The following is a 14,361-nucleotide window of genomic DNA, read 5'->3' as shown; positions in this document are numbered from 1 at the left end:
TCGCTTTTATATACGAAAAACACAAGACAGAATAGCAGGAATTGTACAAAATAAAAGTTGCTCAAATAAAAGATAGACATAATGTCCCTTTGTAAATTATAGATATTATAATCTAGGGAGTATATAAAAAGTTCTAAGAAATAGTAAGCCCCCCCCCCTCCAAGCCATTGCCAGACATACTAAAAGTGCACACACAAACACATATTTCCACTTTTATATTATAGATGGAATTTTGCAGAGGTGAGTTTGATTTAATAATTATTGCTTACATATTGATTAATTTTCAGTTATAATAAGATTACATTTGTAATGATTTTTCATTTGTTCAAAACCTGCATTTTTAGTTATATACTGTTTTTTTTTTTTTCTACAAGTAAACCGTGACTAAATATTCAAAATTGCATAGTATTCATGGCTCAAATAAGATCTCCTTGGTATGGTTAACCCAGATTAGTTTTTCCAAGTGATGTTACCTCAAGTAACAGCACGAAGCTGAATACTCCACCAGAAAAAGAGAATTCTTGTCCTGGAATCCACTAAGATTAAGAGACCACAAGAAAAGTATACTATAACTTATTTAAATAGTCAATTGAGAGAGGAAAATTATATAACCAATTTCTTTACTAACTCAGTGTTTGAGAGGTTAAGGAGAACTTTAATGGAATATTCGAAGATCTATGCATCTCAAATAGAGATCAAATGTTAGCCCCAGGGAGGGGTCTTTGATTTCTGAGAACATCAACTGAAGTCAAATGAAACAACAGAGTGAAAATTTGTTTTTGCAACAAAAATACACAAGACAAATTTTCAACAAACTTTAAATCATTATAATTCGATGGCCTGATTTTGTTGCCACAATAAATCTGGTAGCATTGTTTGTTTTACAAAGATGTGCCCACATTAAAAGTTTGTAGATATAATGAAGATGCCATTTTATTTTGGGATACCTATTTATAGTCAAATACAATGGACCTGTTTATCAACAATAATAAAAGACACAAGCTTTTCTTACCTCCCTATCTCCATTTTAAGAGAAAAAAAACAAAACATTTTTATAATATTTGCAGGAATTCCACAATGATTTTAATAAAATTTTGGAATTCTGGCAAATAAACAAGAAAACGATGCACATTTTTTAAAAATTATTATTGATGCACTAAAACATATTCTCCAATTTATGTTAAAACAATACTGTACATTATACAACATTCAATTAAACAAAGAAAAAACAATTGTTGACATTAGATTGCTTTGTTTATGTATGCATACCTTGTATGCTGGTAAGTGACATTTAATTGTAACTTCTTTAAATGGGGATGCATTCACTTTTATTCGGCATATGATTTTATTATTATCAAAACAAGATATTTCTCTTCAAAAACACAATTTTTTTTTAGTTTTATTTTTTTTTTTTTAAATTGAATTTCTTTAGGATTTCATTTATTAAAGTTTTCAACTTTTATTTTTTTCTAGAAAGACAACTAGATCCTATATCATATAGCCATATCAATGAGTGGTCCTTTTTATTTTCTTTTTTAAGATGGGATTTTTTTTATATGTATAAAGACATAATATTGCACATACCAAATTCGAAAAACAAACATTTTTGTTCATATAAAAAATAAATTGCTTATCGAAAATAGCCTAACTTGAAGCAACCTGGAAAAAAAAAATGATACAAGAGAAAGAATCGTACACTTCGTAGTTAAGTGGTTACGACACACACAAATGGAAAACCTGAGTGTGCCAAGTTTGAATTCAGTTTGTCCCACAGAAACCCTTTCGATGCTTGACCTTGTGTTTAGCTTCCTAAAGAGGCAGTAAATAAAAAAAAAAATTAAATTGTTTACATCCAAATTTATCAAAATAACCCCAAAATTAATGATGCAAACTGAAAGGAATTTTACTATATTAACCGTTTTTTTTTGCACTTTAAACAAGGTTTGTTTATGATGCCTAATTTTATTTAAATCATAAAAATAACCCGACCAAACAAGAGTTATTTATGTGACTTACTAAAATAAAGCACATTTGCATGAACCATTTTGAAGGCAGCTAAAGTATTTCTTCCCTAATACAAGAAAATCTATATTATCATTTGAGAATTGTTTGTCATATAGCAGCTTCAAAACTACTTGCGAATTGCACCAATTATGGCATTGCATCATAGGGGTATAAATGAATGAATGAAGCGGCATTCACCAAAGGAGAAATTTTTTAGGGAATATCAAATTCACAAGCAGTCCCCAGTCGTATGTATATCTGTCAGGGGAGATAACGAGGTTATATTTTTGCAGTTCTTGCATGAATGTGTCAACAGGGGGTCTTACAGATGATTATGACCGCTAGTTAATATTCCCTTGAAACTTCCTCCTTTGGAAGAAGCCAGTTCAACCAGTCTAGGGTGAATGCTGGACATTGGAGATGTCAACATTCTACATAGAGTGCCTGATATTATCAAGTGATCAGCAATCTTGGATAGACTCGGCTCAACATTGCCTAACTTTGGAGATCTAATGAGAACTGGTGTGTCAATGTGATTGTACTGTAAAGGTTTTAAAGAGGTGAGGAGTAAAATGTTAATACTACTAATACTAAAAAAAACAAAACAGCCTCAAGAAGACTGTTGGTCAGAATTCTAACAAATTTTGACACAAAATTATACTAGTACATATGCTAATAAATACTGCATACAAAAAGGTATTGGACAGAACTAATCTAAATATAGCATGGACATCCCGTGGTGCGTCATAAAGGATAAAATTAAAATACAAATTCTAAGCACTTATATGCATAATAGTAATGTACCAAATTTGATATTAAAGAAAAAAAAAAAATTACACCAATAAGTCACCATTTATCAAGGCCCATAGGCCACTTGAGGACAAGAGTTAATGAGATTGTCGATTGGATGTAGAACAATACCATGAGAGGATTGGAAACATTGGTTGAACAAACCAGAATCTGGTTACTCAGGAAGGCAGTTCAACAGGTATTTGTAGACATATAACTTGAAGATTACTAGGTTTAAATCAGCAGGAAGTAGTCCCGTGGTATTGTGCTTCACAGATGAAAAGTTTTTGGAAAGAAAGTTTATGGAAGTTGTTTGGATTTAGATACACACAAAGAAAAGCTCTTTGCATTAGTGGTAACGAAACAAGTATTTACTGTCATGGTTTTATGGGGGGGGTTAGAGATTGTAACTCAGGGGCACACATACAATAAAAATAATATAGCAAGAGAGAAACTAAAAATGTCTTTTCTGTGAGAAAAGTATTATAAAGAAGAGAAGAGATTATCCCTCACTAGATTGTGAAGTTGGTTTCGTAATCGATCAAAACAAGAATGCTATGCAAAGCTTTACGTTGCGAGTGAAACAGTTACATTTGTGAGGGATTTTTCAAAGTGGCGACTAGAAATAATAAAGCATTCATCTTTTGGAAATTGTTTTTTTTTTCACAAACGATCTTCCAAAGCTCATTACTGAGTGAAAAATTTCATTTCAAACTTTATTTATTTATTTTTTTTTTAAATGAAACGAACAAAGTCCAATTATTCAAACAATAAAAATTTAATAGAACACTTTTTTTTTTTTTACAAAAGCTGTTTAAAAAACAACTGAAGAAATTTAAGTTTATACCTTGAAATCTCAACATAAAACTCAGTGCATATACTTAGAATTACTTATTAAAAAAAAAAAATGCAGAAGACTCTTTATGATGTACATATTTGTCACAAAACGAAGACATATTCCAAAAACCATGTGGATTTGGCTAGTAAACGAAAACATTTAGTTGTCAAATGTCAACTAAAGATAAATTTGCCCATAGAACCCTACTATGAGAGAGCTGTTAGGGAATCGAATCTAATATTAAGAATACTAATTTGTGGCTGAATAAGGTTCTAACAGTCATCCACAGGTGCTAGACTAGTTATTTCTATATAAAAAATAACCAAGATTAAAAATATTTATGTCAGTAATAAACCCATTATGTCCCACTATCCTATAAATATGACAAATGATTTTTTTTAATCTATAAGATAATATATAATAATATTGTTTACCACATAATTACCCTAAAGAAAGGATAAAATTCATCTATAGCCATCAGCTTCTCTTCAAAAGTTGTTGAAAGCTTAAAAATTTTTGTGATATTTGCTGAAATTCTATTTGTTCAATAATATAAATAAGTTATCTATATATATAAAAGCGAAAATGTATGGGTGTATGTGTGTTCGCTTTTTGTGTATGTCTTCAAAAGGCTTTTTTCCGGCGGATTCTCGAGGCCGTCGCTCATTTTTAAAACTTTTTATATCACGTCTAAATGAGAATATCTATGACTTAACAACGGTGGTCACCTCTTTATTTAATTTGCCCGATTTTGAAACGTTAATTATTCAACATTTTCGGATCTGCACGTGTTGCATTCGTTTTTCGGTATAAAAAAAAAGCTATGTAACGTTTGGTCAATGTCGGCTTCGTCATATCAGACGGTTGCTTTCATTTCGAGACAAGACACTCCCCCTAATAAACAGGGAGCTGTTTTTTTCCAAAGTTAGTTAAAAACAAACAGACGGGTTTATTGACCTCATTAAAAACTGTCCCGCAGAAAATGTTAACTGCTGAATAGCTATCGCGTACCATCGCCGCATGTGCATTAAGCTTTTTCGTATAAAAAAAAACAGATTCGCGTTAAATAAAACACTGTCCCGCACTCAAAGTTCACGGCAATAACTCGTCAAAAACGGGCACCTGTTGTTTTGTTTTTTTTCACACTTTACTATTTTCCAACTGCGCGTCAAGGCTTTGTTTTTTTGTTTTTTTTTTTTAAAAACAACCAACGATTTTTCTTTTTATTTACCCAAAACCAAACACACACACCTCCAAATACCCGGGCAATGCTGGGTACCACCCGCTAGTCTATATATATAAAAGCGAAAATGTATGTTCGCTTTTTGTGTATGTTCAAGAAAGGCTTTTTTCAGAGAAGCAGTCGGTCGCCTAACAACTTTTTATATCACATGTAAATCATAATATCTCAGATTTAACAACGGAGCTCACCTGTCTATTTAATTCGCTCGACTTCGGGAAGATAAATATTCAACAGTTTTCGCTCACCGCATGTAGGTTAGGTCTTTTCCTATAATGTTTCCCCCTAACCCCAACGTCTTGGGGGGGGGGGAAGAAAAACAAAAAAAAGGAAGCATTCCCGCACTAAATGAAATGCTACCCCGCAGTCAAAAGTTGATCTCATTAAGTCATTAAAACGTGCACCTGCCAAATCCAAGTAATTAAATAAATTCAAATGTGTTTCCGTTAGCATCTCGCGGTGGCCCAATGGTTAAAACCATCGCACTCTTTTTTTTTTTTTCACACTTTAATTTCCAACTTTGCCTCAACGGTTCGGGTTCGATCCTCATACTTACCTACCAAAACATTTTTTTAAATTTTAACCCCCACCCTCACTGGAGTTTCCACACACACCTCCAAACACCCGGGCAATGCCGGGTACCCCTCACTAGTCTTTAATATAAATCTCACATGTCTGTATGTATGTATGTATGTCTGCCTAAAACTTTCGACAGAGGTGACGGATTTTCACGAGATCGGTATTTTTTTGAAACTCGACCCTTTGGGTGACAAATATTGAAAAATTGGCTAAAAATACTTGCTTCACCCTCAACTGGGCACTTTTCTACAAGGAGGAGTTGCTTTTTCGCCAATATTTTTGAAAGTCATCCCCTCTTTTTGATTGAATAGCCTTAATTTAAACCATTGCCACTTCCGGTTTTGCAATGGACGCAACAGCAAAGACATCACTTTTTTTCACATTGTTTTCCTCCTTCGCGATATGGGTTCGAGCCTGTTTGCCTACTACCACTTTTTTTTTTTTTTTTTTTTGCTCAACACACTTCTGAGCAACGCCAGGCACCCAGGCTAGTGCACTATAACGCCAATAATTTCTTGACAAAAATACAATGTAAATTTTTGTCTCTAAACTGCTTTGCTCCTTACCATAATGAGTAACTTATTTTTTTTTGTTTCATTTTACTTCAGTTGATGTTTTCAGAAATTTAAGAACCCCCTCCCTTTCTAGAGGCTAACACTTGATTTCTATATGAGATACTTAAACATTCGAATATTCCATTAAAATTCTCTTTACATCTCAAGAACAGAGTTAGTAAAGAACGTCTTGTATGTGTACCCTGTTAATTTGTAAAATATCAAATGTACCCAATGTCCTATTCATAGGAGAGTCAATATTTCGCTTTCTCAAATAAATATTTTTTTCCTTTTCAATTTGTGTATTCTAACCCATTTTCAATCATCACGTAAAGTTTCAATTAAAAAAAATTTAAGATATTTTGGAACTTAATGGGTTAACTTTATTGAAACTAGGAAGGGGGAGATTAAAAATCAAACCTTATATCATGAATATATTATCTATTACATAAGGGACAGTTATCTGTGCCGACTTAAAAGTCAGAAATTATACAAAGCTGATATATACTTTTTAAGCAATGCCTTAAACAAAATATGGATTGCTATTTTTCCTTTTGTTTCTGTTAAATATTTATTCTTGGGAGGGGGGGGAGCAACAGGAACAAAATTAGTAAGAGGGGATTCAATATTTAGAGCAATTTTTTTCATCAACCTTTAGTCTGAAACTAATTAAAAAAATTTTCCTGACTAGGACAATTTCTATTCTTGTCCCATCTGGAGTGCACTTTTTGGGGTGCTGGATATTCCCACACACAAAAAAAAAAAAAAGAATCTAACCATCTCTTTGTGGGGAGGCATGTAGATAGGGATCCTTAAGAGAGAGAGAGAGAGAGAAGGACAGAGGAAAATGTGGGGGGAGAGAGACAGAAGTATGGGTGAAGAGAAGAGAAAATAGATAAAAAACAGAAGTATTGGGGAGAGAAAGAAGTATGAGAAAGAGAGAGAGAGCAACAAAGTATTAGGGGAAAGAAGAGAGAGAGACAGAGGTATGGGAGAGAAAAAGAAAAGTATGGGGGAAGAGAGAGAAAGAGAGACAAGGAAGTACGGGGAAGGAAGACCTGGAAGTGTTGGCGAGACAGACAGAGAATTATTCTCTAATGATGACTCTTGGGGCAACAGAATGTTTTATTATTCGTACTATAAGAATCTTTGGCTATAGTTAAGATGGTCTGCTCTTTTTGACTTCTGGTTTCTGCTGGTTTGACAGGAGAATTTGACATAGTCAAGCGTGCAAGAAAGCCTGATAAACTGTAGGGATTTCACGTTATCTGAGACGATAATCATGAATCTGTAGGGACTATACCTTACTTATTGCCATCATTCCGTTTGTGGAGCAGAAACCGGAACTTGAAAAGTATAGACAATCTTGACTATAACTGAATTCTTTTATTATTCTTTTATAGAATATTAAGTATTTATTGCTGATTTTCTAAAGTCACTTTAGTCATAAGTTGGATGGTTTATGGGTATTTACAGAACCTGAATTTATTTTTCTTTCGGTATTTCTTGGTGAGTGTAGGGCTGTTACTACCTGGGTTAGGTTTTGGAGAAAGGAGTTACAGATTTTTTCTGAGTCATAAAATGGAAATGATTCAAGCCAATAATGCGTATTAAGTGCTTAAAGTATGTATTGATACATGCTATATCTTCTATATATATATATAAGCAAAAATGTGCGTGTGTACGTATGTTCGCTTTTTGTGTATGTCTGAGAAAGGCTTTTTTCTAAGAAGCGATTGGTCGACTCACTTCTTAAAACTTTTTATATCATGTCTAAATGATAATATCTACAAGTTAACAATGGGAGGTCGCCTGTCTATTTAATTTGCTCGACTTTGAAAAAATAAATATTCAACATTTTTTGATCGCCGCATGTGCATTAAGCTTTTTCGTATAATAAAAGCGAAACTAATTCTGGCGGCATTTTTCCAGTCGCGATCGCCGGAAACGTCTGAAAGCAATCAACTTTGATCAATGTGGAGTTTCTCCTTATATCAGAGAATTGCTATTCAATTTGGACAATCCCCTTTTTATGGGGAGCTGGTTTTCCCCAGAACATCTGGGGGGGGGGGAAATCCTCCCCCACAGTCAAAGTTGACTTCATTAAATACGGGCACCTGCCAAGTTTTAATACTTAAATAAATTCAAACATGTTTCCATTACTATTCCATGGTGGCCCAGTGGTTAACGTCGCACGTTTTTTTCCACACTTTAATTTCCAATTTCAACTCAAGGGTTCGGGTTCGATCCTTCATACTTACCTACCAAAACTTTTTTTTTAAATTTATTTTACAACCCCCCCCCCCCGACACAATCACCCAAGTGTTTTGATTTACCTAAAACCACACACCTCTGAACACATGGGCAATGCCGGGTACCCCCTGCTAGTCTATAATATAAACCTCACCCGTCTGTTTAAATGTATGTATGTATGTATGTCCGTCTGAAACTTTCGACAGAGGCGACGGATTTTCACGAGATTGGTATTGTTTTGAAGCTCGACCCTTTGGAAGACATATCGAAAAATTGGCTAAAAACATTAATTCCTTCACCTTCAACCGGGTACCTTTCTACAAGGAGGGGGGGGTCGCTTTTTTCGATTTTATTTTCGAAAGTGATCCCGTCTTTTCGATTGACTAGCCTTAATTTAAACCTTCGCCACTTCCGGTTCGGTGATGGACGCAACGGCAAAGACTTCACTTTGTTTTTCTCCTTCGCAGTAAGGGTTCGAGCCTGCCTGCATACTACCACCTTTTTATTTTCTCAACACACACCTCCAAAGACCTGGGCAACGCCGGACACCCAGGCTAGTTGAAAATAAAATCTGATTGGAAAAGAAAATATGGTGGTTTATTAAGAGTCAATAGAGCGATTTTTAAAAAAAAATATGTGGTTTTAACAAAAACAACAGTACTTATGTCGAAAATAGTAAGGTATCCCAAAATTACGAAAATTCATCGAGTAGAAAATTATCTATAGTTCAAAGTAATTTTTACAGAAAATTGGGGGTGGGAGGAATTGCATCACCTTGAAGATTGCGAATACAGGGGACATACTTATCTCCCTTTTCACTACATTAATGGCTGACGTTTTGTTTTATACCATAGCGTTATACCTTTTTGTACTAAAAACAAGTTGCTCTATTCGATTAATTTTTTGATATATTACTATTTTCGGCATGACAAGTAAGTACTGTTGTTTTTGCTTAAAACCACACATTTAAAAAAAAATCGATCTGTCGACTATCTTAACAAGCATCGAAAATATAGAATCAGTTGTTTATATTCTTTTAGATATTCATAGAAAATCATAAACAAATAGATTCTTTGTGGCAGGTTTTAAGTTTTATTTGGTAAGAGAAAATTCTAGAAGAAAGTAAAGATTGTAATTTTGCTTTTAACGAAGTGGCGGAGTTGTACAACCATCACCCCCATTCGTAATTTTTATACCGATAGGTTTTTGGAAATTTTTTTTCACTAATTATTATTGATTGAACACTAATTAACCAGATTATGAAAAAAGAAAATCATTATTTCGACATCTGAAAAGTGTGCTCATTTTTTAGTTACAGCGTTCTGGTAAATCAGTCACCCATTTTGTAACCAATAAAAACGCGGGTATATCAAAACCATAGAAAGTAAAAATGACATGAGCCTATATCGCATTTGTAAGTCCGAAAATTTTTTTGTTTCTCAAAGAAAAAAAAAAGATAGAATGAACATGACTTGTTTTTTTTATGAAAATAAAATTTCGAATTTTTTTTTTTTTTTTTTTTTTAAACTTATTTAGTTTTTTGGGGTTGTATTACTGTACACTACACAGATTCGAAAAAGTTGTCAAAAAAAAATGTTCTCGAAGGCAATAAAAGTTACTTTTCGACCTAACTGGATGTTTTTAGTGCTTTTATTTAATGTAGCATGTTTTTGCTTTTTTTTTTAATTTTTAAGTATTATAAATTTCACTAACATGCTGGAGAAAGGTTTCATAACTTTCCATCCCGTTGTCAATTTTCATATCGTACACCTCCCGATACATTGCTTCGTCAACATGGGACCATCTCCCCAAGAGGCCCAAGACACTTCTGTCTTTAGAAAAAAAAAATGAGTGACCGATTTACCAGAACGTTGTAACTAAAAAGTGAGCAGCCCTTTCAAATGTCGAAATGATTTTTTTTTTTCATAATCTGGTTAATTAGTGTCCAATCAATAACAATCCAGTGAATTTTTTTAAAAAAAAACTATCAGTATAGAAATTACGCATGTGGGTGATGGTGGTTGTACAACTCCACCAACGAAGTTTTAGGTATGACTATGAAGGAATTAAAATTTACTTCGGCTTTACGAACATCTGAACATATTTTTAAAATTAGTAGAAATTGTGTAAATGTGAAAACTTCTAACATAATTTTTTTTATAATTATTTCTTTAGAATTCTAAAACTAAAAAAAAAAAAACAAACACACACACATATATATATATATATATTTGGCAGAAGATTGTTCGTGTCTACAATTCCTTTTCGTACAATGAACGGATATTTTGACGAGGTAAAAATCTATAACGGCCCACGATATCTTCAAGCATATTAAAAATGAAAAAAAAAAGTACATTTTTATGACGTGCCCCAGCGTATTATAAACACCTCAAGCTCCCCATGGTAAGAACGGCTTTCAGAATAGATACCCTCCCAACCTTGAAAGCCATTCTTAACATGGGGTGGTTGCTGGTTGGGAGTGTTTATACTACGCTGACACCTAACACGAAACTGCGAATAAAATATAAAAATCTCGTAATTTCTCTGTTAAAAGTGGGTTGTTTATTTTCTTTAGTGATTATACTTCCAAAATAAACTATTAAAGTTGTTTTAAAAATAATAGAAATATATTTTTTTTTTAAAAAAACAGTAATGAATTTTCCGAACTCAATATTTTTCAATTTTTAAACTTTAAAAATCTATCAAAATTTTTCTATTGATTCTATTTTTACGATATTTTCAGGGTCAATGTGAAATTTTATGTTCTTTCCAATAAATCGAATATAATATTTTAGACAAACGTTTTTTTCTTTAATTCACGCCCCCCCCATTTTCAAGTGTCTATTAAAAAGTAAATAATTAATTTACTCACAAATTGAAGAGAAAAGGTCAATAAATAATATATTCAAATTTAAAACAAAAAAAAAGCACTGTTTTTTTAGAAATTTACCTGTAAAGTCCGAAGTTTAAAACCTTTTTAAAAAAAAAAAAAAAAAACACCTTTTTTTTTTTTTAATGAAACCTTGGTCCTTGCTCCTTTAATTGAAAAACAAAATTAGGGCTTGAATTGCATTTTTCGAGGAGTTATAAGCTTGGAAAGATGGGGTGGAATTATTCACTATTTTCACAAAATTTCTGACACACCTCTCTGGGGCAGGTCGTAAAAATACCAAAAAATCTAGGTCTATGATAGATTTCTTACGTTTCATTAAGCCCAGCCCCAATACTAATCTAAGTCCGGGATAGCAAAATGATTTAGATCTGTGTAGGTCACTCACTCTCAGCTATCCCCCCCCCCCCCAATGAAATTCTACTTTTTTCGGCGATCATGTGTGAACCCCTAAAAAAATTGTTGGAAAGAAGTAAGTGTTAGAATTTAAACTGGGAAATCAATTTCGTATATATATATTAACATGATGCATTTCCAGGCCATTTAAGTATTTGTTTTACCATTAACCACTAAGTCTAAATGGTAAAGTTGTAAATTCACATGTAACCCTCTAAAAGAAAAGAAAAAAAGTAAACCCAGGACAAAACCGGGGGGGGGGGGCTAACTGCCCTAAAAAGTTGAAATGACCCGGAAATGGGAAATGAAATGATTTTACGTTAAATTTATACGCGAAACTGATCTTCCATTCTAAAAGAAAAAAAAAATGTTCCTGCTTTTTCTTTTTGTCGCAAAGTTTGTCAAGGTGTTTACATGTAATCGCCTAAAAAACAGTAAAATCACATTTTGTTACAGAACTAATATAGTTTAGAATTGTTAAAACTGTCAACTCGAACTTAGGGTTCATGCTTGGATTTAACCAAAGACTAGTTTAAAAATATACTAGTTTTTGAGAAGGGAGAATTGATTTCTTCCATTTTCTTTTTCATGAAAAAATAAAAATGAAACTGAACTGTAGGCCGAGATTTTATTTTTTAAACCAAGATGGCGATTATTTATCAGATCGAGAATAATTGCATTATTTAGCAACTTAATTACATTTTACATACACATAATAAATTGAAATTATATAAAACTAACTAGAAACAATATAAAAGCTACTCACGCAGAACACGGATTGTCAAGTTTAATTCAATTTTTACGGTATCTTCTCTTTATTAAATTATTAGGTGAAAGTACAGGATAGTTGAAAAAAAAGACGCCTATGTTAAAAATGAGTTCCTAATAACGTTATTTCAGCACGGTCCATATTTCTGCATATAAAAAAAAATAAATAAAAATTCCATAGAATTTGAATCGGATTATTATTTTACCCTAAAACTAAGTTTTTTGGGTTCAGTTCGGAAAAGTCGGTTCAAATTCTGCAGAAGCACCAAAAAGTGTTAAGAAAAAAAGTAGCATCTCCTTAGTCCTTCTCCTTCACTACATAATAAATAAATATTAGGTATTTTCTAATAGAACAATTCTGGATTTTTCAATCCTCTATTATTGTTTTCATTTTGTTGAAGAAATGAAAAAATACTAAAAGAAAGCCATTAATGATCATGGAAAAAAAAAAAATTAAGAGAAAATAGTACACAAGTATTTATTAAATAAGCCCTACCCCTATCTAAAAATATAAACTTTTCTTAAATAAAAAATAGAATCAATTATATAGAACTACTGAAGTCTAAATAAGAAATTAAAGCAAGGAAAATAAATAAGATTCCACTTCGTAAACAACAACAAAAAAATTATTTGCTGCTAAAACCTCGCATACAACATTTAAAAAAAAAAAACACCAATATATTTCTCCTTTTTTTACTCCCTATTGCTCAGCTGTTAATCTATTTAACGGGGAATCGCAGCAAAATAAAGATCGATAAGTGCTTATTATCAATTCTTCTAAGATCAGTGCTGATTTTGAAACGTGTCTGTAAGTCTGAAACTGCGATAAAAAGCCGTAAAACCCCTGAAAATAATACCTGGAAAATGGATAAAATTTCATCTCTGGATCCTTCCTCCATAGTTGCTTTGTAGGTTATGCGCATGCTTTGTGACTCGTGTTTACATATGGAGTTAGGTTTACATTCTTCTTCAACATTTGTTAGTTTCGTATTTTGTATTTTTCATCATCTTGGCATTGTAAAAAAACGAATAATGCATAAAAGGCAATGATAAATATACATAATTATAAATAGTGATCAATATAAAAAGTAATGTTAAATCTGTGTCATGATAAATAGCTTGCAGCATAATTTATACGAAACTTCTTCATACTTTGTGCTTGTCAATGTTTCAGTAAACAGGTGTATGCACGCTCATCTTTTCCTAGCAATTGTAAAATAAATTTAAATTATGTCTTCTTATCCTAACATAAAACTGAATTTGCTTTCTGAAATAAATGTATCGGGAATGTTCTACTATAGACAACAAACCGAAAAAGTGATCAAGAAACAAATATATAAAAATAAATCTTACCAAAAGATAAGTTACTCTTTTTTATCTATCTAGTTTTTGGAGTTTTAACTTATTTTAAAGCGTTTATTAAGTTTGAAAGGCTAGTAGTGGCAAACGCTTAGGTTAAACGGACAACAAAGTGTCGAAGACGAAGCTGGCATCTTTAGAGTATCGTTCAAAACTTGTAAATAGTCAAATTTATTGTGTGAGTTTCTCTCAGTATTTGATTTTATATTCGTCTTGAGCGATTATCTAGACTCTATAGATGACAGCCTCATTTCCGCCATCTTGCTGTGCGTTTAACTTTAGCGTTCGGCCACCACTTACGGTAGCCACGGCTCGACACTGCTTGCATTTCAAACTTAATAAACGCCTTTAAGTAAGTTAAAACACTAAAAGCCTATTTAGATAGGTAGACTAGTAACTTATTTTGCCTTTGGTAACATTCATTTATTATATATTTGTTTTGATCACCTTTTCGGTTTGCATGGCCATTTTTAAATGTCATTAAATTTTTTTAAAACCAGTATCCAAATGACTGAAATTCTTCAGAGTTTTTACTTCATGAATTTTAAATGTTTTTAACAGCTACTTAATTTTAATGATTATATTAAACAACAACAACAACAACAACAACAAAAACCCCATCAAAGTTAGATGTTGTCTAAAAGATAGCCTCTTTAAAAATACTTTGGTACTCATGCAGAGAGTGCCGTGG

The 14,361-nt window shown here is 32.5% G+C and overlaps 1 protein-coding gene across 1 annotated transcript in view; it reads right to left on the bottom strand.

Moving 5' to 3' along the window:
* LOC145279799 (FAS-associated factor 1-like) overlaps positions 1 to 13,291 on the bottom strand; it is a 92,277-nt gene extending 78,986 nt beyond the window's left edge. The window contains exon 1 of the mRNA XM_080131137.1: positions 13,169 to 13,291. Within this exon, the coding sequence (XP_079987263.1) occupies positions 13,169 to 13,234 (66 nt within the window). The 5' untranslated portion in view covers positions 13,235 to 13,291. The remainder of the gene's footprint in view (positions 1 to 13,168) is intronic.
* Positions 13,292 to 14,361: the final 1,070 nt, after the last annotated feature.

Source organism: Euprymna scolopes, chromosome 7, assembly GCF_053919585.1.
Source record: "Euprymna scolopes isolate OS-2025 chromosome 7, ASM5391958v1, whole genome shotgun sequence".
NCBI classification, from domain to species: Eukaryota; Metazoa; Mollusca; class Cephalopoda; order Sepiida; family Sepiolidae; genus Euprymna; species Euprymna scolopes.
This window is presented reverse-complemented; position numbering and strand designations above follow the sequence as displayed.